The sequence below is a fragment of the Puntigrus tetrazona genome, chromosome 7 (assembly GCF_018831695.1).
Source record: "Puntigrus tetrazona isolate hp1 chromosome 7, ASM1883169v1, whole genome shotgun sequence".
Classification (NCBI taxonomy): Eukaryota; Metazoa; Chordata; class Actinopteri; order Cypriniformes; family Cyprinidae; genus Puntigrus; species Puntigrus tetrazona.
In genome coordinates, this window is record NC_056705.1 from 39,546,451 (window position 1) to 39,573,950 (window position 27,500).

The window sequence follows — 27,500 nt, forward strand, 5'->3', positions numbered from 1 at the left end:
TATATATATATATATATATATATATATATATATATACATATATACATATATATACATAACACATATACACACACACACACACATATATATACACACACACACATGCATATATATATATACACACACACACACACTGTTGTTTATAATTACATTTATAAAGTTAACCCACCCTTAACCTACCCATATCCCCAAACCTAACCTTAACCGTATCCACCTCAAAAGCAGCAAAACTTTTTTGCTAAACCTTGCGAACGCAATATTTACGCTCCTAATGTTTTTTAATGTCGGTACATGTTAGTTAATGCAAATATAAAGAGTGACTGAAAAACTTTTCGTGGCATTTCATCGAACCTGTAGCAGCTGACTTTTATTCCTGTGTGTTCTGTAGGTGTCTTAGCCGCCGCCGAATGCTCGTGTGGAAGGAATCACTTCACGTGTGCGGTCAGTGCGTTCGGCGAGTGTACGTGTATCCCGGCGCAGTGGCAGTGTGACGGAGACAACGACTGCGGAGATCACAGCGATGAAGACGGCTGCAGTGAGTCTCTCACACTTCTTCATTAAAAAAAGAAACGTCATCATGAGAATGCACTTTTCACTAAAACCGTTCATTCTGTCCTCTCCTGAGATCATCTACAAAATGTACTCTTAGGAGTATGCTGGAGTATCTTTAGTTTCAGTATTGAGCGTGCTTCAAATGCGTTTTCCATTAGTGGAAGCGGTCCGCAAAATGCTTTGCAATTGAAACATTCGGAAATCTCTCAAGCGCTGTCGAGTCTGTAGTGCTTTCACACTCGATAAAATAGTATGTGATTTTTTTTTTTTTTTAGAGTACAAAAAGAGTGCTGGATGAAGTGAGAATTTATCTGCAATCAATTGAAATTGAAATTGATTGTACGTTGCATTTGCGTGCACTTTAAAAGTCGATTTCAGTCAGTCATTAGTCTTCATAAAATGTCATGTAAATGCTTTAGCCTGACTGAAAATGCTTTTTTTGGTGAGCTTGGACTAACAGCTCTGCTTGATTCAATTGCAGTGCAGTGTTTTCTGCCGTGTGTATATACAGTTCCTGTGAAAGACATTTTACTGTACTGTAAAAAAACCCCAATAAATTTAATTAATAGATTTAAATTTACTACTGTTTTGACACTTAAGGGTCCCACTTTATATTAGGTGGCCTTAACTGCTATGCACTTACATTTAAATGATGATGCACTTATTGTGTACATGCATGTATTTACATGTAGGTATTTTAAAATATACTTACAATTACATTCATAATGACACAGTTAACCATACATTACGCCTTAACCCACCCACCTACCCATACCCCTAAGCAGCAAAAGTGTTTTACAATACTATTATGACCACAAAAAGTATGTTGTATTTAACTTTTGATTTAAGTACATAGTTAAGGCCACCTAATATAAAGTGTGACCTACTTAAGTATGTTTTATACGTATTTTAATATGTTAAAAGTACTGATGGGCATTAATAGCAAACTATATTATATAGTTTCTATTGAAAATCGCACGATTGCAATGAAGTTGCAATTCAGTACTTTTAAAATGCATTGATTTACAGTCTATTTTAAAGGAAAACACTACAAGTGCACGTCTTTTTTCACATCGTATTGTTCACCTGCGTTCACAGTGTAGTGAAAAGGAGCTCAGGAATTTCCTGGCTGTGTATCAGGAGATTCAGGATGCCTCTGTCTACAGCGGCACAATAGAAAGCATCTTTTATTTTATTTTTCTCCTTCCCAAACGGCACCTGACGGGTCTGTATGAGCCTGCGGAGGGTGCTGGGCTCAGCTGAGCGTATCCACCTCTACAGGGCCGTCGTACACAAGACGCTTTTCTCCAGGAGGTGCAGAACAAGCACCAGGAAGATCTCTAACAATGTCCTGTTCTCAATGCTGCGGTCCGTCTGCTGTAGCCTGAAAGCACAGAAAGACTCAGGAGGGGATCTTCCTCCGAGCTACCGTAGATTCCTAATGAGCAGGAACGCTGGAAAACACACACAGACATGCGCAATGTAACACTTCAGGATAAGGATATAGAGTACATACACAGACAGACAGCGTTTAATACACGCTCTGTGTACTCCGTGTGAACTGATCCGTTCATGAGTGTTTTGAATCAGTTTTATTTGCATAAATGGGAGAAAAATCTCTTAAATTTAATAAAAATGCTATACAATAATAATAAAAATACTATATATATATATATATACTATACATAAATAATATTTTATATATATATATATATATATATATATATATATATATATATATATATGTGTGTGTGTGTGTGTGTATGTATGTATGTATGTATATATATATATATATATATATATATATATATATATATATATATATATATATATATATATATATATATATATATATATATATATATATATATATATATGTGTATGTATATATATATATATATATATATATATATATATATATATATATATATGTATATATATGTGTATATATGTGTGTGTATATATATGTATGGTGTAATCATAGTATTATTTTATAATAGTATACTATTTATTAATATTTTAATTGAACATTTATTTATTTATTAATTTTTGTTGGTAACTTAAGTACTTGAACTTCAACAAGTTAACTGATTTCAGTTAGTTTTAATAAACAATAACAACACTAGTATAGCATGTATACAGTTTCTGAATTCATAGCCGTTATGAATATTTCAGCCAAAACGTGCGATACAGTTATGTTTTTATGACGATGATAATGGTCGTTACTAACCAGATTTATTTATTCAAACTGTCGAAGTTGAAGTTATTTGACTCGGATGTGTTCGGTTAATAGGTTTTACTGTTCTCTGTTTCTTCAGTTTTGCCCACGTGCTCCCCGTTAGACTTTCACTGTGATAATGGAAAATGCATCCGGCGCTCGTGGTTGTGCGACGGAGACAACGACTGCGAGGACGACTCCGATGAACAAGACTGTCGTGAGTGCATTTAGTATCTGTGTTCTAGTGTAATGACAAAAAACATGAGTTATTGTACAATGCTTGTTCTTGTCCACGGGGATCATCTTTTCGAGGTGCCGAAGGCAGTTTATCAAAGTGATTTTTAAGACCCCTGCTTTATATTCTAGTGTTAAAGGTTTAGTGAAAAACAAAAAGGCTCATGTATTATTTAATGAAAGAGTTGCTCTCCTGTGTGTGTTCACGAGTGCATGTCAGCGGCAGCTTTATCATTAAATAATTATGCTATATTTATTTTATGACGCCTTTTGCAACACTTTGAAGCTCGAAGACGGTCACTATTGACCGCAGCTCTGACAAGAGCAAGCCCTTTCGAACCAGGCTAGCATTCTTCAAACTAGCTTCTTTTGCGCTCAACAGAAAAAGGAAACGGTTGAGTAAATGATTAGAGACTCGTCTATTATAAGGCCGATTTTTCTGACCACCCTCAAGTGTGAGACATTACATTTTACAGCGCATTACAGTAATCGTGTCTCAACGAAATAAAAACGCACTTTCTAAATCCCTAAAGTACAAAACTGGCTTCACTTTGGCAATAGTTATAGGTGGAATAAGACCACAGATTTGACCTACGTTTCTTGCTTTGTTCAAACAAACTAGAGGATCGGTGTTATGAAAATGTGTAGTTGCATATGTAACGGGCTGCAAGTGAATGAGACGACTCCAGCTAAATGAGTAAAATAAGCTCCAGAGACTCTTGAGTCACAAACACGTCTAAATGTGTTCGCCAGGGTCACGCCTGCCAATGATGGGCGAGCTGGGAAAGTTTACTGACCATAATTATCTGTTACTGGCCGTAAAACACCATTCTGCATTTGTTATTAATATATATATCTATATATACTGTAAATACGTTTGAACGTGTGCCAGTCAGCAATTGCTGTTTGGACCTAAATTGTACATTTTCTGCTTTATTAAGTCTGAAAATCCTTATTTCGCGTCTAATTCGGCGTTTCTGCTCAAATGACTGGCCTGCAAAAAATAGCTCGTAACCCTCTCGTTATGCTGTCGTGTTTGTTATTGTTTAGAGCTGCTTGATTTGAGCGTATGCCGTTCTTTTTGAGTGGGGGAAAACAAAAACAAAAAAAACCATTAGAAATGTTTGGCGACGTTATTTCAAAAACTGAGACGCATCATCTCTGATCACTGAGGCGCAGAATCAGTCGGGTCCAAAAAGTAAACAAGTTGATAAACAGATTGAATTCAGTCTAAATTAATAATACCCATGCATTTCATACATTTAAAATGCCTTATATTTGCATATACGTATTTACAGACACGGTGCACCTTTCTTAATGTTAATGTTTAATGAGAAATGTATAATATCAGTCTTTAAATGCTAAATATATAAAGTGTACCTGAAAAAGCATGTGTTTTTTAAGATACGCATTTAAGCATATGAATGCAATGCCTACCATTTTTCATCTTTTGTGCGTCACAACACATGTGTTACGTATCCACCTTCACTTCAAACCCATTTTAGCACCGCTTACTAAAGGAACATCACATGGACGTTACTCTTAATATCTCGTGCGTGTTGTATGTGGGTGTGGAGGTCTTTACCGTTGTTAGATGCTGTAGAGGAAGAGCATGTCTGTCTGTGAGGCAGAAAACAGAAGCAACAATAGTCTTTGCATCTGACCCATATTTCTCCGCGCTGTACTCTTGAGGCTCGTCTCTTGATGGGGGGTCTGTCTGCCATAAGCTTTCCATGAATTTTTCATTCCTTTCCACCACACCGCCTCATCTCTCACACTCAGCATCTCTCTTGCAGCTTCTGTCTGTTCTTTTGGTTCATGGTATCAGTGGCGTATTGGGATAATGTGCACTTCCTCTGTGAATTAGCGTTAAATAGACGACTTCTGCCTTTCATGTGTATTTTGATTGGTTTTTTTAACATTTAGATATTTATTTAGATCTCGTTTTTATTTAACCATATGCATTTCTGCAAGAGGTATCAGAAATGGCGTGAAGGATTTCATTCGCTTTATGCTTTTCCAGTGTGCTTTGCATTTAAAGAGCTGTGTGTGTGTGTGTGTGTGTCTGGTGCGATGAGGGGTGTAAATACAAGCAGCGTCACATTTAGCACTGCCTTTCTGATCCCGTCCTGGTGTCAATAAAATGCTTTGAGCGCCACCAGTGCACTGGATAGAGTCGCTGCAGTGTGTTGCTAGAGCTTTCTAGCACTGCTGGTCAATGTGTAGATAATATATAAGGGATATAACCCAAAAATAAACAGTTGTACTCAACTCAACTTCAGTTGGTTTCTTCATCTCATTTGGCAACATGTGTCATTGCATCACTTGCTCACTATCGGTGAATGTGAATGGGTGCCGTCAGAATGAGAGTCCAAAAGCATCACAAGTAATCGACACCATTCCAGTTCGTCAATTAACAGAAAAACCAAAAAACTATTTAAGCTGCGGTTGTAGCGTAGTTGGGTTTAGATATTGGGTAGCATAAGGTCATGTAGAGTAAGGCATTAATTTGTGCTTAATTAACGCTAAAAAATGGTGAATATTCTAGTAACAGCATACTAATATGCAACTAGTAAGTGTAACTTTAAAATGAAGTGTTATTGATGTTTTATCCTTAAACTGTCTCATCTGACCAAAATACAAGTCTATAAGACTTCCTCCAGTGAAATCTTCTGTTGTCTCTCAAATTAAAACCCACGTCATATTTATATAAGAGCTATTTAAATCAACTTTGCGCTTGATTTGTGCATATTTCTCTCCAGATTCCGATGAAGTGACTTTTATATGGGATGTTATAGATATATAGCCTCATATTTTAGTCAGAAACAAAGTTATAAACGTCTTAGTGACAGATTAATTTCTCGGGAATGTATAGCTTTTCTTTCTCCAAGCTTTTCTCAACTTTAACAAGATGTTAATCGATGCCCCGGAGTGGTGTGGATTACTTCCAGGTTATGTGATGTTGAAGATGCTCATCTAGATTTTGGATGAAAACAGATGATGTGTTAACCCATTCATGACATTTCTGACATATTGCATGTTTTTTTTGTTTTTTTTTCAGCTCCACGTGAATGCGAGGAGGATGAGTTTCATTGTCAGAATGGATATTGTATCCGGAGCCTGTGGTACTGTGATGGAGACAATGACTGTGGAGATAACAGTGACGAGCAGTGCGGTGAGATCATTCATTTATATATATATATATATATATATATATATATATATATATATATATATATATATTTTTATAATTTTTTTATATATATATTTATTTATTATATATATATATATATATATATATATATATATATATATATAATATTTATTAAAATCAAAGATAGTAGAGACATTAAATCAAATTAATTTATATGTGCCTAACTTCCTGCTGCCAGCTGGTGGCGCTGTGTCTATAACTGAATATTGGCATGTAGATGTCTTCAGAACAGTACTTTTATCAAACATATGAAGTTTGAGACAGATTGAACATGGTATGCTTGAGTAAGATTAAAGCATGACATATCCTGTTCAACAGGTGGCGCTATGATTATATCTGAATATTGGCTTTTACATGCATTCAGGACAGTATACTTTCCAAATTTTTGGGGCAGGTCAGATATTTTATAGCTGAAATATGACAACTTCTCTCTCCGCGGCGAGATATCGAAATCCGTGCCGGCGCCACGGACACGCCCATTGGCGAAAACTCAAGATCTTCGCAATTTGCCTTCGCAACTGCCTTTAGATTAGACCGACCAAATAAAATGTTGGTGTCCTTAAATCTCTAGGAGTAAAACGTTTGGTGGTGGCGTCAAACGTGAAGTTTGGGGTGGATCAGTCTTTATCTGGCTGAGTTATAGCAACTTCTGTTTAACAGCAAAAAACTGAATGTAGCCAGGCCTCCGCGGACACGGCCTTCAACGAAAACTCTAGAGCTTCACAAATTATTATTACAAATAAACGAAAGTCCCTTGGAGCAAAAACTCCGTTTCCGTTTCGTTTTTACGTGTCATACTTTAACAAACTCCTCCCAGAGATTTATTCACATCAACACCAAATTTGGTCAGCGTAAACTAAAGTCCTTTGTATTGTTAAAGTGCGAAGATTTAGATCGTTTTCGTTGAAGGTCGTGTCTGTGGTGGCCTCAATAAATTCAATACTTTATAGGAAGTTGCCGTAACTACCCCAACTTCACATGTTTGATGACACTCGTGACCTGAAGAGATCTACACGCCCATATTCAGTTAAATTCATAGCGCCACCACCTGGCAACAGGAAGCGACATGTTGATGTCATTAAATCTCTAGGAGTAAAACCTTTTATTTGGTCAGTCGAATCTAAAGGCCGCTGCGAAGGTAAATGAGTTTTCGTCAATGGGGGCGTCATATCTCAGCCACAAAATATCTGCTCTGCCCCAAACTTCACATGTTTTATAGAGGTCCTGGCCTGAACACGTATTAAGGCCAAATTCTGTTTTAATCATAGCGCCACCAGCAGGCAAAAGGACTTGTTTTACACAAATTTCAATGCAATGTCCAGTCACATATTTAAACTTCACATATTTGGAAAGTGTACTGTCCTGAATGCATGTAAAAGCCAATATTCAGATATAATCATAGCGCCACCTGTTGAACAGGATATGTCATGCTTTAATCTTACTCAAGCATACCATGTTCAATCTGTCCTAAACTTCATATGTTTGATAAAAGTACTGTTCTGAAGACCTCTACATGCCAATATTCAGTTATAGACACAGCGCCACCAGCTGGCAGCAGGAAGTTAGGCACAATTAATTTGATGTATTTTTTTAATTTTATATTTAAAATAAACATTGCTCACTGTTCGTAAAGCCACCGGGAGACGGTGAGGTGCGAGGACCCTTTCTTCGCTGCTTGCAGCTTTAATTAAATGTGTAAATTATAGTGAACTTCAAAAATGAAAAAGTATAGGTCATAGTCAAATTATTTCTAAAATCTTTTACATTTTTATGTTGTGACCTTATGCTTTCTAGTCGTCAGTTACATATATTGTATAGTTTTGTAGTGTTGTGTAGTTTCTTCAGGGTCTGGACCTGCCATTTATTTATTTATTTTTTGAACAGGGTGGGTTTGGGATTTATTTGTTCACTTTTAATGCCTGCCAAGCTTGACAAAGTTGCTGCCAAACAACCTTCGTTGCAACCTCTGTAAATAAAATGATTACATTTCTTCGCACTGCAAGAATCTGAGTGCTTTTTTTGTGCTTGTGTGTGTGTCCAGATAAGAGGAAGTGCTCTGATAAAGAATTCCGCTGCTCTGATGGAAGCTGCATCGCAGAACACTGGTACTGTGACGGAGACACCGACTGCAAAGATGGAACTGATGAAGAGAATTGCCGTAAGTTGAGTTTGAGTGCTTTTTTCAGATGAAGATCCCCGCTTCTATGCATCCATCATCCATCCGTCAATCATCCCTCATGCATTATGTATCATCCATCAATCCATGTTTCAGTCTGTCCGTTTATGCATCCATCATCCATTCATCCATGCATCCATCCGTTATGCATTTGTCCATCCATGCTTCCATCCATCCATCCATCCACCTGTTATGCATTCATCATATATCATTCCATTCGTCCATTGATCATGTATCCATATTACTTTCTATCATCCATCCATCCTTGCATCATTAAATATCCATCCATCCTTCCATTCATTATGTATACATGTGTCCATCTGTTTTGCATCCATCCTTGCATTCATTAAATATCCATCCATGTTACCATCTATTTTGCATTCATCCATTCATCCATCCCTGCATTCATTAAATATTTATACGTTTCCATCCATCCATCCATCATGTATACGTTTCCATCTATTTTGCATCCACCCATCCATCCATCTTTGCGCATTAAATATCCATCCATCCAGCCATCTTTGCATTTATTTAATATGCATCCATGTTTCCATCATTTGAATCCATCCATTCATCCTTGCATTCATTATGCATCCATCCACGTCTCCCATCTATCCGTCGATGCATCCATCTTTCCATCCATCCATGCATCCATTCATTGCTTACCTGTAAACAGAACAAAACATCCATGGCGGGAACATGACATTTGTGCCGAAAGTTCAGGACATTGACTTCATGCAAATTGTCATATTTGACAAAGCTTTGTTTTATTCATTTCTTTGATTATTTTAGATTTTTCTAAATATTTTCTACTCGTTTTAGGCCGTCTAAAGCTGTGTATATAAGAGTTGCTTGACAGAAAAAAAAAAAAATATATATATATATATATATATATATATATATATATATTTGCCAGTTTATTTTGTAGATGGAAGATGCCTGTCAAAATAAGTTTGCTTTAATAATCTTCTAATCTTCGTGGAAAATCACTCCACATTTTGTCATTTTCTTGGATCCCAGTGATTGTATTTATCTCTGTTATATTTGTTTTTGTTTGTTTTGTTTCCTTCAGATAGCTGTTGAGAGGGATTTGTTGGACTGTTTGCGGGTGCATGTGTGTGGGAGTGTAAATCACGTTATATAATTTCTCTCTCCAGCGTCTGACGTGATGACAGCCACATGCAGTGTTGAGGAGTTTCAATGTGCATATGGCCGCTGCATTCTGGACATCTACCACTGTGATGGAGATGACGACTGCGGGGACTGGTCTGATGAGTCAGACTGTTGTAAGGAACATTCGCTCTCATCTTTTATTTTTTGGTTTGGAAATGCCTGTCTTCTTTGTCTGTTCACAATCATTAGAATGAATTATTACCTTTCCTTGCAAAGAAAAGCACATTTTAGCACTCTTAATAGAAGTGTACTAGAAATTATATCATTTCTAATTAAATAAAGACGTATTATAGTTAAAATTTATATTAACAATTGAGTTTAGTGTTTTTGAGCCACTTAAGTAGGTTTGAAGTACATCTTTATGTAATTTCATAATTCTGTTGTTTAACTTAAAAAGTGGCCTTAATTTAATATTATCTGCAATTGAATTTTTTATATGCATTTAATATTTGATGTACACAAGTGCACATTTAATACAATCAAGTGCACTTATTTTACTTTTATTTTACTGTAACGTTTCATTTAAAATATTTTAGCATAAAATGGTTCCAAATCTGTGAATATTTTTAAATTTGCTTCTTGAATTTTTATTGTTTTACTTTAAGTTTTTAATGTAATGTAAGTTAAAATATTAACATGAGATTTTATTACAAATGTATACTTGCACGCACGAATGCTTAAGTCCTGCTTTAATGATTCAAAAAGCACTCTTAAGTTCATCCAACTGTATTTATTGTAGACTTAAACTATAATACATTTTATAATGCATACACTAATGCATTTAATTGAATTTAAGATGCAATTTAGTGTCTGAAAACATTTCATTCAGTTCGCACTTAAGTGTATTCTTATAAAATACAGTCTATTTCCGTAAAAGTGCTCTTCTTAAAGGTATGCTAAAGTGTACTACTTTTCACGAGGGTTATTGAAGACTAGATGAGTTTGGTGAGTGTGTGTTTGTGTGTGAACGCAGCCTCCCACCAGCCCTGCCGTTCTGCAGAGTTCATGTGCAGCAGTGGCATGTGTATAAATGCAGGCTGGAGGTGTGACGGAGAATACGACTGCGACGACCAATCAGATGAAAAGAACTGCAGTGAGTGGCTGTTTTACTGTAATATTTGTGTGTGTGAGGGGATTTCACGTCTGTCACACACACACGCCTGTTTCTCACCGTCAGGTACGTCGATGTGCATGGCTGATCAGTTTCGCTGTACTTCTGGTCGGTGTGTGCGGTTGTCATGGCGCTGCGATGGGGAGGACGACTGCTCCGATAACAGCGACGAAGAAGGCTGTGAAAAGACGGGTGAGACGAAAACACAGAAACGAATGATGTCCTCCGAGGGCAAGATCTAAACGAGTTTATTTTTTCATCAGATTTGGAGAAATGTAGTAATTGCATTACCTGCTCAGCAATGGATGCTCTGCAGTGAATGGGTGCCGTCAGAATGAGTCCAAACAGCCGATAAAAAGATCTCAGTAATTCCCATCACTTCAGCCCATCAGTTAGGAAACAGATCAACCATTAAGCGGTTTTTAGCTTCGAGCTGTCATTTTCCAGCTAAAATACAAGTCCATAATCCGTGATGATGCTTCTTCTAGTAAAAAGTTATTTGGTGCGAAGAAGGAAAGAAACATAACAAAACAAAGTTTTAAAGTCCTCTTTGTGCTTCACAAGTCATTAACTGATGGACTGGAGTGATGTGGATCAGGATGATGTTTTTATAAAAAAAAAAAAAAATAAATAAATATATATATATATATATATATATATATATATATATATATTTTTTTTTTTATTTATTAATTTATTTAATATGATGATTTATAAGATCTAGTAATGAATGCACCTACATGCTGTGCTTTGGGTTAGAAGTGACATTTTTCACACATGCTCTGAAAAGTCTGTAGAAAATGTCTATATTTTCTGTTAATAAGTTAGTTTCATTTCATTACGTTGCCCTTCGTAGAAACTCCTCCGTGTGCGTCGGATCAGTTCCTGTGTGGAAATGGCCGCTGTATTGGCCAGCGTAAGGTTTGCAATGACGTCAAGGACTGTGAAGACGGGACTGATGAGCATCCACACCAGGACTGCCGTGAGTCTGCAAAATGCTCTTTTACATGCAGTACCTGTCAAATTAGCGTATGGTAGTCCGTCCAGGATGATCCCGTCCCCTCCTCTTTCCTTTGTCGACGTTGTCTTTGTGTGTTTATAGGCTCCAAGTCGAGTGAAGAAAACTGTAATGTTAACAACGGAGGCTGCTCTCAGAAATGCCAGATGTCTCGAGGTCTGGTGCAGTGCACTTGTCACACCGGCTACACGCTAACACAGGACGGGAAGACGTGCAGAGGTGAGGCCATAGATCAAGGGGAGAAAATAAAGTTAAGAACCAAGAGGACATAAACTTTCAACAGGATTGTTATAGAATAATAGCTTCATTATCTAAAATGGTGTGCGTTATATTTATGTTACGATCAAACATTTAGTTACGCGTCACTGTCAATATATTACAGATCGAATGCTTTTTTTGTCCCACTTAAGTGCATCCTTGCTACTTTTGTCTTTTAAATATGGTTAAAAGACAATAGTAGGCACCGACAAGCATTTATGATAAACTAAAATATACTTCAATGGTATTTTTATTGAAACTTTAATGTCATGTATCTAGATGTATTTGTGATCAATGATGACGTTTGCAGTTTTAGTACGTTTTTAAAACATTTCGACTAAAAGAATGGTTTAACAAAGTAAATAGTTCATGACATTATTACGAAGCACATTTTTAAAGTTTTAAGTGTGTAAAGAAAGTCACGTGAATAATCATTTGTCTTTAAGTTGCTTAAATGCATTTAACTTTGTAAATATATTCTATTATCTGCAGCATATTTAAATGCGCTTAAGTTAAGTGCAAGTGCGCTTAATACAATTAAGTGACTTTCTCCTCTTTTGAAGAATCTAATTTGTGAAACTTTTGAACTGTACTGTATATTTATGCAAAAGCACTTAAAAGGTTAATATTAGGAATATTACTGTACAGTATCGCTTAAGTGGCTTTTCTACATCGTTCACCAAAGCGTTTTGCAAGTTAGATTTTAACTGACTAATGTTTTTTTGTATGAGCGCAGATGTTGACGAGTGTTCAGATGAAGGTTATTGTAGTCAAGGCTGTACCAACATAGAGGGAGGATTTCACTGCTGGTGTGTGCAAGGTTACGAGCTTCGACCCGACAAGCGCAGCTGCAAAGCTTTGGGTGAGGCCCGACGTCTACTCTGAAGGCAAACGTTGGCCGTTTTGGAACCACGGTCTTGATACGAGCGCTTTTCTTGTCCGCAGGTCCAGAGCCGGTCTTGTTGTTTGCTAACCGGATCGATATCCGCCAGGTTCTGCCGCATCGCTCGGAGTACACGCTGTTGCTAAATAATCTGGAAAACGCCATCGCGCTGGACTTTCATCATAGCAGAGAGCTGGTGTTCTGGTCGGATGTGACGCTGGACCGGATCATGAGAGCCAGTCTGAACGGCAGTAATGTGGAGGAGGTCGTGTCCACGGGGCTCGAGAGTCCAGGTGTGTTCGTCATATTCTTTTCCCAGAGAAGAGTGGAGAAACGGTCTGAAGTAGTTGGTGACCGTTTCACTGATGGAAGCGTTCCAGGATCATTAAGCCGCTTGCATTAAGTTGAATTTGTTAAAGGTTTGAATGACAGTTTTGTTGTTTATGCTACTTGGTTGAAAGCGTCATTGACTTAAAAATCGGGTTGTTCAAAACCTGCATAAATTTCTCTCTTTTGCTGAGAGCGAATGAATGTGTTGGTCTAGTTCCCCTTGACTTCCGTAGTATTTTTCCCATTCTGTGGAGGTCAGGGTCTACCAGCAGCTGTCTCCGCATGTTTGAAGCAGAAGAAAGATATTCTTACTGGATTTGAATGACCTGAGCGTGAGCGAACGATGACTGAATGAGTGAGCTGTGCCTTTAATCGTGAAGTTTGACCGTTTAGATTTGGATTTAGAGATGTATTAAACTGCAATAAAGTCATCCAGGAGCAGTTCTTGGTTTGTTTTTAATGATAAAGATTAAGAAAATGGCATGCAATGATAACTTGTTTTAAAGCTGCAGTAATAGCTTTTCCCCGTGTTGTTGTTCTCAGGTGGTCTGGCCATAGACTGGATTCATAATAAGCTGTACTGGACTGACTCAGGAACGTCTCGTATCGAAGTGTCCAATCTGGACGGCACACAGCGTAAAGTGCTTTTATGGCAGAGGATGGAGAAACCTCGAGCCATCGCTCTGCACCCCATGGAAGGGTACATGTTTTACTTAAATCATACTATCGTTTGCCAATAATACTGTTCTTCACAAGGATGTTCAGCACACGCTTTGCACAATAAATACTCGGTAATGATTTTGGGCTAAGAATGAAATCTTGTATCATAAGGTTTTTTTTATAGTACACTTTGAGAATTATTGTATTAAGTGCACTCGACTTTAAAGTAAACTTTAAAGGCATATTTGGATACCCTTTATTTTAAGGTGTCTTTGTTATACATTTAATTAACTACATTTATGTAATATATGATTAGGGTTATAAACCGTGCTTGAAAAATATGATTAAAAGACCATTTAAGTGACTTAAAGACACTTTCTTAACACACTTAAAAAGTGACCTTCGTAGAAATGTCACATTAAAAGTTTTACTTTAGAGGGGGTTGTGCTTTAAAGTAACATTTCGATTTTAAAAGACATACTAAAGTGCACGCAAAGCACTTGATTGTCGTTCAGGTAAAATATTTTAAATGTAAATGTCATAATTACAAATGTCTAGTTATAAACATTTTTTTAAACGCATGCCATGTAGTCATAAATGCTTTTCAGTACATTCAGCCCTACTTTAACCATATTTCAAAGACGAATAGAAGTAATTATGAAATCAAATATTTCGATGCGCTTAAGTATTGGTCCGAAAATCACACTTACGTTCAGCTAAATCTGTAACGCGTTTTAATTGAATTGCGTTTAGCACGCAGTTAAGTGAACAAAAGCAACGCACTCTACGTATATTTTGTAAAGTATATGATTAACGTAATATATATAAGTAGCTCTTTTCCTAAACCGACATCAGACTCCGTCCTCATTTTCAGAGCCCTTTATTTTATACGCAATGCGAATTTATTATTTTAAGCAGTGAAAACTGTCACTGGAACCTCTTTGTTCTTTTCCACGGGGAAAATCCCCTCTTGTGAGCAGTTGTTGTTGTTGTTCTGTAATAAGCAGTGGTAAGCAGAGCATGAAACCATTCTGGTGACTTCTGGCTAAACTTCATAACTCAATTTGCTTCTAATCACAAAGGCTGGGCCAGGGATTGTCACACGGCTTGAGTTGCTGCCGCCGCTCGTCGTGGCTCTTTGTCGTAGAGGACAAAGGGGTTTATGAAATCTGGCTTGAATTCCCTCTCCCAACAAGATTTAGCCCTCGTTTTCGACCGGCTGTGTGTCCGCTGATTCTTACACGCAGATGCATGCAGAAATAACCCATGGGTAAAATGCAACGACGCTGTTCTTCAAAAGCACTTATTTTTTTAACTTCCTGTCAGAGATCCATCCAATGATACTGCGTTGTCATCAAAAAGAGTATTGTCGCGTGACGTTACTAAACAGGATTTGGAATTGCTCTGCCTTTTAGGAAGATTTACTGGACCGACTGGGGAAATATGCCGTGCATTGAATACGCCAACATGGACGGCTCCAATCGCAAAATAATCGCAGATACGCACCTCTTCTGGCCCAATGGGCTCACCATCGACTACGCCGGTCACCGGATGTACTGGGTGGACGCCAAACACCACGTCATCGAAAGAGCTGACCTGGATGGGAAGAACAGAAAGGCTGTCATCAGCCAAGGTAAAAAAAAAAAAAAACACATTCGTTAATTGAAAGATGTGTCTTATGCTTATGCATTTATTTGATCAAAAATACGGTAATGGGTATAAATACGTGAATATAAAATAAAATCGAATTGGTTGCCGAGGTTACTCCAGTCTTCAGTGTCACATGATTGGTCAGAAATCCTTCTGTGCAGCACAAGAAATATTTCTGATTTATATCAGTATCAGATTTATATCAAATCAGTTATCGATGTTATCAACGGTTTTAGATTTTCGTTTTATTTCTTTTATCAGTAGGGTTCAAAAGAACAGCCTTTATTTGAAATATATATTTTATAACATTATAAATGCATTTACTGTAACTTTTGATAAGTGTGATGTCTTTTGAATAGTAACTGGTTTCCTCAAAAATATTACTATTACTATGATTATTGCATTTTAGAATGATTTCTGAAGGATCGTGTGACACTGATGCTGAAAATTCAGCTTTGATCACAGAAATGAATTACATTTTACTATATGTGCAAACATTAAAGTTATCTGCTATTGTAATATTACACGAATATACAGTAAAATAAGTAATGATGTGAAACAAGTTATCAAATAAATGTGGGCTTGAGCAGAAAAGACTTCAAAAACAGTTCAATAATCCGAACTATTGCATTTTGTTTGTGTGTGTAAGTATAATAACCTTTTGATTTCACAAAAATCTGCTAATTTAATTTAGGAAATGTGATTTAAAATACGGCTCAAGATTTCTTGCAGGAAAGATGCAAATGATTTAAAATAATTTGAAACAATTGCAGTTCAGTTTTCAACAGCGGCACAGATCTGCAAGGGTAGATTAGGTCGCTCTGTAGTATTTTAGTCTTTTGCTCATACGGGATAAAGAGCGTCTGAATAAATTCAGCTTTCTGTCTGATGTGCGAGCAGCGGTCTCTCTAAATGGCACACTAGAAAGGAAGCCTAAGCCTCGGGGTTTGCAGGAACAAAATACCTGTGCACCTGGGAAAGGTGGGGGAATATTTAGACCTGAAAAGCGAGCGCGAAAAAAAAATCCAGCGCAGATTTGCTTACAGTGGTCAATGACAGATTTACTGGGGAGGGAGGCACCGGCATTATAAAAAAATCAGGGCGCGCACACACGGAGAAAAGATATGTTGACTGGAAAAACAAGATCAAAAGTGAACGATGATTGAGATGACAAGAGAAAGGTACCAGCAAGAAGGGAGACGGCAGATGGCAGCGGAGCTGGGAACAAAAGATAAAAAAAAAAAAAAAGAGGGGGGAAAAAAGGCAAACAAGCCTTCTAACTCCAACCTGGCCTCGCTTCTCTACAAAGATAAGATCACAAAAGCGCCCCGCGCTGTGTGTGTACACCTGGGGAAGGGTGAAAGGGGCAGAAAAGGCGGGAGATACAGGCAGGGTGGTTACACGCCTATAGTCTGGCAGAGCGCCAGCTTCAGAGACTTTTCTTTTACAAGCGCTCTTAAAATGAGGCTTCTAAAGCGTTTCTTTTTTTCCCCAAAGAAGCGCTTCGGAACCTATAGAACCTTCCAGTAATTAGTTCTTTAATGAACCATTTCTGATTTAAAACAAAAATAGCTTTGATTGCATTATACATTTTACGTATTTCTTCATTTGATTTGATTTTTTTTAAATGACAATTTCTTCTTAATTGTCTTCTTAATCATGTAGGGTTGTATGTTACATTTAACTTTAAATTAATGTGAATTGGATATTTCAGTTCTCTCTCTCACACACACACACACACACACACACACACAACTAGTCAAAAGTTTGGAATCAGTAAGATTTGCAATATTAAGATGTTTTTGTTCATCAAGGATGCATATATATATATATATATATATATATATATATATATATATATATATACACATATATATATATATATATATATATATATATATATATATATATATATATATATATATATATATATATATATATGTGTATATATGTGTATATATATATATATATATATATATATATATATATATATATATATATATATATATATATATATATATATATATATATGTATATATATATATATATATATATATATATATATATATATATATATATATATATATATATATATATATATATATATATATATATATATATATGACTAACAAGGATACCTTAAAATAGTGTAGCCAAACCTTTTATGGAATGGAAAGGTTGTTTATGGAATCAATACAAAGACCTTTGTTGCTAAGAGGAAGAACCTTTAGGATCTAGTTGGGGTTTTTTTTTCCATGAAGATTTTCTTTTTTTTTATTCAACATAAAGAACCTTTTGTAGAATGGAAAGAAGTGCCTCCGTTTATGGCTTTTGGTAAATGAAGCGCTTGCTTCGCTGCTTTTTGAGAGATTTGATTGGTGTTTTAGGAGCAAGTCTTAACCAGCGGTGAGAGAATCAGCTCCCTCCCCCGCCTCGGAGGAAAAGACTTTCTAATCCCGAAGGATGGAAAGCAGCTAATTAGTGGTTTGAAAAGAGTTTACCCCTGCCACTCTGCTTTATATACAAATTTCAGGTTTTTATGTCTAATTTTATCCCGAAATCCCAATTGAGCCTGGAGGAAAAGTACGCTTCAGTATAATTTCAAAAAGAATAATTTCAGGGAAATAGTGTGAAAGCAATGTAATGTTTAATGTTATATGTTAATTGTATGAAGTCATATTCAAATATAAATGTATATTACATGAAATTAGACGTTTTTGCTTTTCTCGTGCTTTTTTTGATCCCTTGAAGTAGGACTTAAGTACATGTATGTCTTCATATGCAATAATAATAAACTATTGCTGAATGTACTGACAAGCATTTGTGGTGAACTAAAAGTGTTCTTTAAAGCATGACACAAGAATATTAAACATGATTTGATATCATGTTTAAAAGATGCACTCCAAAATAAACGTTGAAATTTGTTGTTCGCGCAGAAGTTTAGCTGCTTGAGTATTAATGACGGTTTTTGTTAGACGCTGGCTCATGCTTGGCTCATTAAACGAGGTCACAGCTGTGTTTATGGAGTATTTTACAACAGATTAGCATGCATCGTAATCAAGGACTGGAACTGTCTGATTTGTAATGAAAATTAATAAACGCCTCAGAACGGCCAATCAGAGTCGATCGTAGCGTGTCGAAAATTGTTGCGTTTTCTCTAGTCGAAATTGTCCTTGGCTCTGATCTGGAACCAAATATTGGAAGTCGGTGACTTTCGTGTCTTGACTTCTACTGCTTGAGCTTTGGACTGCTGTTGTTAATCATATATCTGTGACCTTTACCCTTCTGCCAGGTCTTCCGCATCCTTTTGCCATCACCGTGTTTGAGGACAGTCTGTACTGGACCGACTGGCACACCAAGAGTATCAACAGCGCTAACAAATTTACCGGCAAGAACCAAGAGGTCATCCGAAACAAGCTGCACTTTCCCATGGACATCCACACCCTTCACCCACAGAGACAACCTGCAGGTCAACGAACCGTAAAGTCCCTGTTACTCGTAGTGTGGTGTACCACGCTTACGAACGCAAATCAGATTGAACCGAATGCAACCGAGGCTCATTGGAAAAGCATGCCTCCAAGCAAAAACTTAAAGAAGGCTTTTCTTCACACAGTTCTTTGTTTTCGAGGTCACAACGCACTTTTATCATTTTATAATTTTTACTTTGAACCAATCCAGCTTCGTATTTGGGTTCTTTAACGTGGTAAACTTGCTTAATGGTGCACCCGGTACAGCGTTGAACTCGATGAGGCTAACTATCTGGAAACTATAGTAGATCGCGTGTTCGTTTCAAACGCAAGTTGTAATCTTGAACATGTCGTTACTGGCGCTGCTACAAACGTACTAAAACGTCGCCAGATCCACTTTCATCCGTTTATGATTACACTAAACATGCTTTTAGCGCCACCCACTGGACTTTTCGTTTTGAAAGTATTGTGAAATGTTCAAGAAGCAACATCATTTTTACAGCAATGTTGCAGCGGTCATGTTTTTCCTCTGGCCTTTGCTTAAGTCAATTACTGTGATTTTTAAAAGCACGCTTTTTTCCCCTCTCTTATATGTTTAGGTGGGAGAAACCGCTGTGGGAGCAATAATGGAGGCTGCAGTCACCTGTGTCTTCCAAGCAATAAGACCTACACCTGCATGTGTCCTACAGGCTTTAAAAAGGTGGACCACTATAACTGTGCCCAGAGTGAGTGCTTCTTTTAGTTATTTCCTCCATGATTTATATTTATCCTCCTTTCGTGCTACAGCAGTATCCTTTCACCTTAAGGGTACAGTAACATGAGTAGTGTGATATAAACTTCCAGAAAGTGTTTGCGTGCGTACTTCTGGGTAAATGACAGAAAGTCACATTGCAAATTCAGGAAGGTTTACTGATGCATCGCTGAAAAAAATTGTGCTTTAAGGTTAAAACAATCTCGTCTTAATAACTGTACTAAGTAACACTGTGTTTCGTCAGTTTGAATTTGTTAGTTAATTGCAAAATGCCTCCTTCAGCCGACGCATTTGTCAAAAAAACGGATTTATTGTTCATCAAATCGATTCATTTGCAATGCATGCTTGGAAACCAGAAAGCACAAAGCCTTAACATTTCAGCAATATTGCTCAACAAGAATTTTTTTGGTGTTTGATTGATTGGGATAAAATGTATTCCGTTTGTCTTAAAGTGGTGTTTTATGTACTGTAGCTTCAAAAAAATAGCTTTTGAAACTAAATGTGTATTTTTTTATTACTATTTTTTTTTACACCCTTAACATCATAATGCATTTATATTTGTTCATAATCAATAAGTCTGTGAATTGCTGCTGATCTCTAACTAACCTAAACGAGTAATACTGCTACTAACTAAATATGTTATTTAACCAGTTTAAGCTAAGTTTGTCGTTTTCTTTTCGTACTAAACACATTTCTGATTTTGTGACTTGTGTGTACTGATAAACTTTTTAAATCTGAAGAACTGACAGGAGACCTTTGGTCTTTGATCAGGTCTTGACAAGTTCCTGCTTTTTGCCCGAAGGACGGACATCCGTCGAATCAGCTTTGACACTGAAGACAAGCTGGACGACGTCATTCCTCTGGCTGATATTCGAAACGCAGTGGCCCTGGACTGGGACTCTAGTGAGCGTTATATATACTGGACTGACGTCACCACTGATTCCATCAACCGAGCAAAATGGGATGGAAGCAAACAGGAGGTTAGCAGGAATTTAGCCTGAGACTCAAAGAGCAGGTTTTAAGATCAGACTGACACTGCTGGGCGGTGGGGTGTTAAAAAATGGCTGCGTTTATTTAATCAAAAATACTGAAAAATCTTTATGCAAATGTTATCCTTTAAAATAGCTGTTTTCTCTGGGAATATATTATAAAGTATAATTTATTCCTCTCATCAAAGCTGAATTTTTTATTTTTTTCAAAAAAAAAAAAAAAAAAAAAATATATATATATATATATATATATATATATAATTTTTTTTTTTTTTTTTTTTTTTTTATATATATATATATATATACATTTTTGCAACGTTAAGCAAGTATTAACTGTCACTTTAGATCATGCATCCACTCTACTTTCTTTTTGTTTATCACACTTAGCCCAAACGTTTCTGCAAAAATAGTTTTCAACATTTAATAATAATCCAGAACGTTTTCTTGAGCAGAAAATCAGCATGTTACGATGATTTCTGAAGGATCACACTGAAGTAATGATGCTGAAAATTCACAGGAATAAATAACATCTTAAAATATATTCAAATGCCCACAGTTGTTTAATATTAATATTAGTAATATATTTCATGATGTTACTGGTTGTAATTAATTTCTAATTAAATGCAGCTGTGGTGAGCATTAGAGATTTATGAGATTATGTAGTCATCTTAATAAATAAACACAAATAAAACCTAAAAAAATAAAATGGAACAGAATGGAATAATTAGGGAGCACATGTATATAATAAATTAAGAATCAAAATCAAATTATGTGTAAGTACTAATACTTACTAATTTTTATAATCATCCTTATAGTAAGTCTTTTGTTCTTGATTAGGTCTTTTCATGCCACTGCTGTTGGGTTTCTAGTGTTTGATTTTAATATCCTTGTTTATTATAGACGGTAGTGTGTAAAATACTGACCCCTGGAGAACAAACTAGCAAAAACAACGAAATCCTGGCTCATGTAGTAGGTGGCCGATGTACTGTCATGTGATATGACAGATGATATTCATGCTGCTTGCAGGTTGTGGTGGACACCAGTTTGGAAAGCCCTGCAGGTCTAGCCATCGATTGGCTTACACACAAACTCTACTGGACTGATGCAGGTACTGTTCTGTTGTCGATTCATCTTTCAGAGCCTAGCATCAGATCTACACTGTATGCCTTTCTTCATGCAATAATTTCCATAAGTTCATTTAAGACTCAACGCACACTACAGGTCTTCTCCCTTGCCTCTTCTCTTAGTTTTTGTAACTCGACTTGTTTTCCTAACTCTGTTAGGCACAGATCGGATTGAAGTTTCAAACACCGATGGAAGCATGCGCACAGTCCTGATCTGGGAGAACCTCGACCGTCCCCGGGACATTGTTGTTGACCCGATCGGAGGGTAGGTCGAGTGCGGTTCAATATGCAATGTTCTACTCCACAAATGCGGATGCTTATATATGAGCTAACTCCTGATTTATGATTCATGGCCTTTTGTCCCTCCCATAGTGATTAAGAAATTGACCCGTCAGTGATCTTTAAGGTCAATTGACCTTAGTTTTATATCCCAGTGAATCAGCAGGGCATGATTTTTGCTTTTTGTTTTAACTCCTCTGCATTTAAGGTTTGCGTTTTATTAGTTCCCGTGACCTACCCAGCTACTGGGATAATCTCATTGGAAAAAAGACAAAAATATTTAGGTTGCGATAATATATTTTGAATGAAACTTGAAGGAATAGTTCATTTCCTCACCTTCATGCCATTTCAAACCTTTGAGATATTTTGAAACATTTTGAAGAAGCAAACAGTTGTTATTCCCCATTGTTTTCTGTAGTATGGCGAAAAATACTATGGAAGTCAATGGGGACCATCAACTGTTTGATTTACTCAATGTAAAAACATGACACGTAACCGTTTTTGCTTTGCTTCACGATAGATTCATGTACTGGACAGACTGGGGTGCCAATCCTAAGATTGAGCGCGCTGGGATGGACGCGTCCAACCGTACGGTTATCATCTCGACAAACCTGACCTGGCCTAATGGATTGGCTATAGACTACAGCACTGAAAGGCTGTACTGGGCCGATGCTAGCATTAAGACCATCGAGTATGGCAACTTCGATGGATCAGGCAGACAGGTAGACACGAGTTCTTTAGTTAAACCGATTTGCAGTTTATTCTTTTAGTTTTATTCATTCTTCTCCATTGAAGGTGTTGATTGGCAGCCAGTTGCCTCATCCGTTTGGGTTGACGCTCCACGAAGACCGAATTTATTGGACAGACTGGCAATCCAAGAGCATCCAAAGCGCAGACAAACTCACTGGTTTGGACCGAAGAATGCTGGCGGAGAACCTCGAGAACCTCATGGACATCCACATGTTCCACAATCACAGAACTACAGGTGAAACATCTCTGTTGTGTATTAATACACTGGTACCAAATACAATATACAATACCGTCAAAGGTTTGGACGTATCGAAGCTTTGTCAGTGCATCCTGGGAGCTCTATAATGAGTACACTTGAACAGCCGCTAGAGAGAAGAAATAGTTAGTTTTGCAAAAGGTTGCAAAGGGAGGGTTCGCAAACAAAGAACCTTTAAGTAAACCTCTCTTAAAAGAACCATTTTTTATTAGTTCAAAGAACACTAAGAACCGTTTCCACTATAAAGAAGCTTTTTGTGCAGTTAAAAGTTTCCATGCATGTTAAAAGTTCTTAATGGAACCGTTGATGCCGTTGCAGGTCATTTAAAAAAGTTCTTGTTGTATACTGAATGACTTAAAAGTATGCAATAAACACGAGTGAAATCATTTCAACGTATTCATATTTAAGTTCGCATTTAGCAGCCCTGTTATTCTTCTTTCTCCTGTTGACAACTGAAATTCACACGCATGCCCAGCAGATATGTGTTAAAGAGGAATGTGGGTCTCTGTCGTATCGGATGACTGTGGTTTTCAGACGGAGGATTAAGGCCAGTGGTAACTGATCTTCAGTCTGGAGTCTCACTGGTGTATAGTGATCCACCGAGACACCCAGAGGCCTGTTATCTGTTACATCTGATTGAACGGCCATTTCTCTCTCTCACCTGTCTCCGCTCTTTTTGCTTTCTGTCTAAAGTCCAGACGCCCTGTTCGGTGAATAATGGCGGCTGCAGTCACCTTTGCCTCCTGGCTCCTGCTCCCAAAGCTTCAAGCTGTGCGTGTCCCACTGGTATCAACCTGCAGGCGGACGGCAAGACTTGCACTCACGGTAATGCCGATAAGTCCACGCTACTCTACCCGTCTCGAATATCTAAGAAAGCGGCAATAACTTCTCATTCAGTAGCCGTAGCTCCACAGTTGACTTGAAATTTAATGAAATGGCCGCAGGTGTTCTTTGCTCTTGGGATTCCAGGTGACGGTTCAGTCCGAGGTTTTTGTTGCAAGGGCAATCTTTGAAATCCGAGGCTCATTTTGAGTCGCCTCAGGGGTTTAGGGGTCGCCGTTGTGATGTGTTAGTGGTGATGATGTCATGGCATTTCTGAAGGTGAGAAAGCATTCGGTTTGCTTTCCCGTACTATTCAGTCTCTTTTTGCACACTTAATTGCTCAGGGGCGGGAAGCTCTGGCCCTTAGGGGACATATAGTCTTGGCCACTTAATGCGTTTTGATTGTGCGAATAGCTATCTGATTGACAAAGGCCATTTACAGTAGCTCCGCCCACCAAAATGACAATAGAAAGCATGAGGTTAACTGGGACAGTGGCGTGGAGAGTTAAAGCGCTGGTGTTCGGAAATATGATATAATGTGACCTATTCCATGGTCTGTCTGAATACTCAATTCTGATTGGCTGGCAGGTATGCATTAAAATCATTTAATGCACAAGTCGGTTTAATCAGCGTTCCATATTAATGCGCTGCTTTAATACACACACACAAACTTGTGAATGCTGCCTGCAACTGTTAGAGATACTAGATCTAAACAATTACGTTTTCAGTCATAATTATGGTAATGTAAGGCATAATTAATCAGAATAGTTATTATCATTGTTCAAAAGTACAACAAAATGATCGGACTGCACATAATTTTGTTGTACTTTTGAATAATGACAATAATGATTCTCATTCTGATCCTAATTAAGTAATGAAAAGTCAAAATTAGGACTGTTATAATGAAAAAGGGTGTATGCAGACTTATCTCAGTATCAACGTAGCATTTCAGAATTTTGACTCATCTCATAATTAGGGCTTCACGTAAAAGTTCACGTGACGTAAGAATTTTGGTATTTGTTTCAGTTTAGTATGTCATGATTGCATATTAACTCTTTATGAGACGAAGTTGAAATTGAGATGCCAGTTATGTCAGAATTGAATGTGAAAAGTACTACTTGTATAATTATAATTGCAAAATAATTATTGATGTAGTATTTTTTTATTGCTATTATTTAATAATTTTGACTTAGCATGTCACATTATGTCATCATTTCATAATTATGACTTTAAAAGCTATAATTAGCAAAGCATGCTTTTTGTCTGGCGCGGTGGAAATGGGCCTCCATGTTAAAGCAGAAATTGGACGTGGTGTCTGGACACACAGGTACGTCTCTTGAAAGCGTGTAGCTTATATTGTTAAACAGACTGCTATTTTCATTTGGTGCGCAAGAGCAAAATTGTCTCTTCACTGAGTTTGTGAGGGAAGGGAAGTTTCAGTGTTTGTGTTTATATAGAGAGAGGGAACCCAAGCCTTATGAGGAGTGTTTGGAGCTGTGGTTTGCGGAGGAGAGTTGGGCGGAAGGAACATTGTGGTCATCCAGATGAATGCCAACATGTGATGTAGCGTGTGAATCATACATCTGTATGGCGAGGCAGCCTGAACAACCAGATGTGTTTACACTCGACCAAGTCATGTCTGAAACGCATGTCAAAGAGGTGTGAGTGATAGGGTTGCATGGGTCTAGAAGGCATCTTGGGGAGCTTTTTACGTTCTGTGTTTTCTTGAATGGACAGATGTCCTCTGAGTGAAAATGCACAAAGTGTACTGGTATATTGTCTTTCTTGGAGCTTGTAAATGTACATCACTTTTGTCGAGTGGAAAAAATGCATGGGCTTCGCAGAATAAAGGGTTTGGAGCCTCAAACGTTTCGGGGATTTTGGGATATTGCATTAAAAATGCTGGATGGAAATTATTAAATGGAATTTAAATAGTAAAAAAAAAAGGTAAATGGAAACGTATTTACTTTAATAAATTCCTCGGTGCACAACAAAAACTATATTTATACCCACTATATACCCATGCCATGCTCATTGCACAGCCCCTAAAATATTGTTTTAATCCTTCTAAAATAATACAATTATTTGGTATGGAAACATTATTGATGCTGTTTATGATAGATGTTAATTTCAGAATTAAATGCATGATATCAGGCTTTTGCCGATATTCAGTATGCCGATATTTTTTCAACTCATTTTGCCAATTAAAAAAAAACAAAACAAAAATTGAATAAACATTAGTTTAGTTATATAGCTTCTGACCTATTAAATGAAAACATACTCATGATTTGAACGGGCTGGTGGCGATGTTTGTTAAGCCATTATCGGCCGATAATATCATGCATCCCTAAAATATTCCTTTAGAAATCCTTCATTATTCTCTCTCGCAGCAATGAACAGCTTCCTGATCTTTGCCCGGCGGACGGACATCAGAATGATTTCTCTGGACATCCCGTACTTCGCTGACGTGGTTCTGCCGGTCAGTACGTCTATGAAGAACACCATTGCCATTGGGGTGGATGCAGTAGAAGGTGCGAGCAAATTCTCGATGTATAGACGCTTTCACTCGAAATGTTCATTTTGAGAAAAAGTTCTGAATGTTTTCCTGCTCCCGCAGGTAAAGTGTACTGGTCAGACAGCACGTTAAAGAAAATCAGCAGAGCCAATATCAATGGTACAGAGTACGAGGACATTATTTCGACTGGTAATAATCTCAAAACTTGCAGTAATCGTCTCCCTTTTATCCAGCCGCTGGACTTCTTCAGTCGTTTGAAGTGTTTCCTCCGCTCTTTCAGGCCTGATGACCACAGATGGTCTGGCAGTGGATGCAGTGGGCAGAAAAATCTACTGGACGGACACAGGGACGAACCGCATTGAGGTGGCCAATCTCAATGGCTCCATGAGAAAAGTGCTTGTGTGGCAGAACCTGGACAGCCCTCGAGCCATCGCCCTGTTCCATGAGATGGGGTAACATTTTAGCTCATTTTGTCAAACATTATAATTACTCTCGCATATAGAGGTCATACACGGTTACTGCTAAGGGCTTTCATAAATAGCTAGTGGTTTCTGAGCACAGGTACAGTATGTGATGATTAATAACAGATAAATCTGATAAAGGTACATGTACTGGACGGACTGGGGTGAGCATGCCAAGCTGGAGCGCTCCAATATGGATGGATCGGATCGGGTAGTACTGATAAATAACAATCTGGGCTGGCCTAATGGACTGGCTGTGGACAAAGCTGGATCGCAGCTGCTGTGGGCCGATGCACATACTGAGGTTAGTGGGACAAGTCTGGGATACACTACAAAACTTTTGGGTGAAACGACACCCACTAAGAAAATCAGAACCAGCTTGCTTGTGTTATGTGCGCAGATTCCAACCGGTTATTGATATTTTAATTGCAGTTAATTTCAGAATTTTTTTGACGGCACTAATTTTAACATTTAATTTTTAATTTATTTTTATAAATGAAACGCTTTGAGCCTTTAGACAAAATACAAAAAGTATGTGTATTCCTACATATTATCCATGTATAAATATGAGGAGTTAATTAGCAAAAAACAGACTTCATTTTAACAGTT

General features: G+C 37.4%; 1 protein-coding gene across 3 annotated transcripts in view; it reads left to right on the plus strand.

Annotated features, from left to right (window-relative positions):
• lrp4 (low density lipoprotein receptor-related protein 4) overlaps positions 1-27,500 on the plus strand; it is a 73,923-nt gene that overhangs the window by 33,345 nt on the left and 13,078 nt on the right. For all 3 annotated transcript variants that reach the window (XM_043245689.1, XM_043245687.1, XM_043245688.1), the window contains exons 2-26: positions 389-535; positions 2,871-2,987; positions 6,066-6,179; positions 8,260-8,376; positions 9,552-9,680; positions 10,541-10,660; positions 10,745-10,870; positions 11,535-11,660; positions 11,781-11,915; positions 12,691-12,816; positions 12,900-13,130; positions 13,711-13,867; positions 15,243-15,460; positions 18,770-18,946; positions 19,544-19,669; positions 20,467-20,675; positions 21,711-21,792; positions 21,968-22,073; positions 22,608-22,809; positions 22,883-23,072; positions 23,787-23,918; positions 26,306-26,446; positions 26,533-26,619; positions 26,711-26,882; positions 27,033-27,195. In XM_043245689.1, coding sequence (XP_043101624.1) covers positions 389-535; positions 2,871-2,987; positions 6,066-6,179; positions 8,260-8,376; positions 9,552-9,680; positions 10,541-10,660; positions 10,745-10,870; positions 11,535-11,660; positions 11,781-11,915; positions 12,691-12,816; positions 12,900-13,130; positions 13,711-13,867; positions 15,243-15,460; positions 18,770-18,946; positions 19,544-19,669; positions 20,467-20,675; positions 21,711-21,792; positions 21,968-22,073; positions 22,608-22,809; positions 22,883-23,072; positions 23,787-23,918; positions 26,306-26,446; positions 26,533-26,619; positions 26,711-26,882; positions 27,033-27,195 — 3,650 coding nt within the window. The remainder of the gene's footprint in view (positions 1-388; positions 536-2,870; positions 2,988-6,065; positions 6,180-8,259; positions 8,377-9,551; positions 9,681-10,540; positions 10,661-10,744; positions 10,871-11,534; positions 11,661-11,780; positions 11,916-12,690; positions 12,817-12,899; positions 13,131-13,710; positions 13,868-15,242; positions 15,461-18,769; positions 18,947-19,543; positions 19,670-20,466; positions 20,676-21,710; positions 21,793-21,967; positions 22,074-22,607; positions 22,810-22,882; positions 23,073-23,786; positions 23,919-26,305; positions 26,447-26,532; positions 26,620-26,710; positions 26,883-27,032; positions 27,196-27,500) is intronic.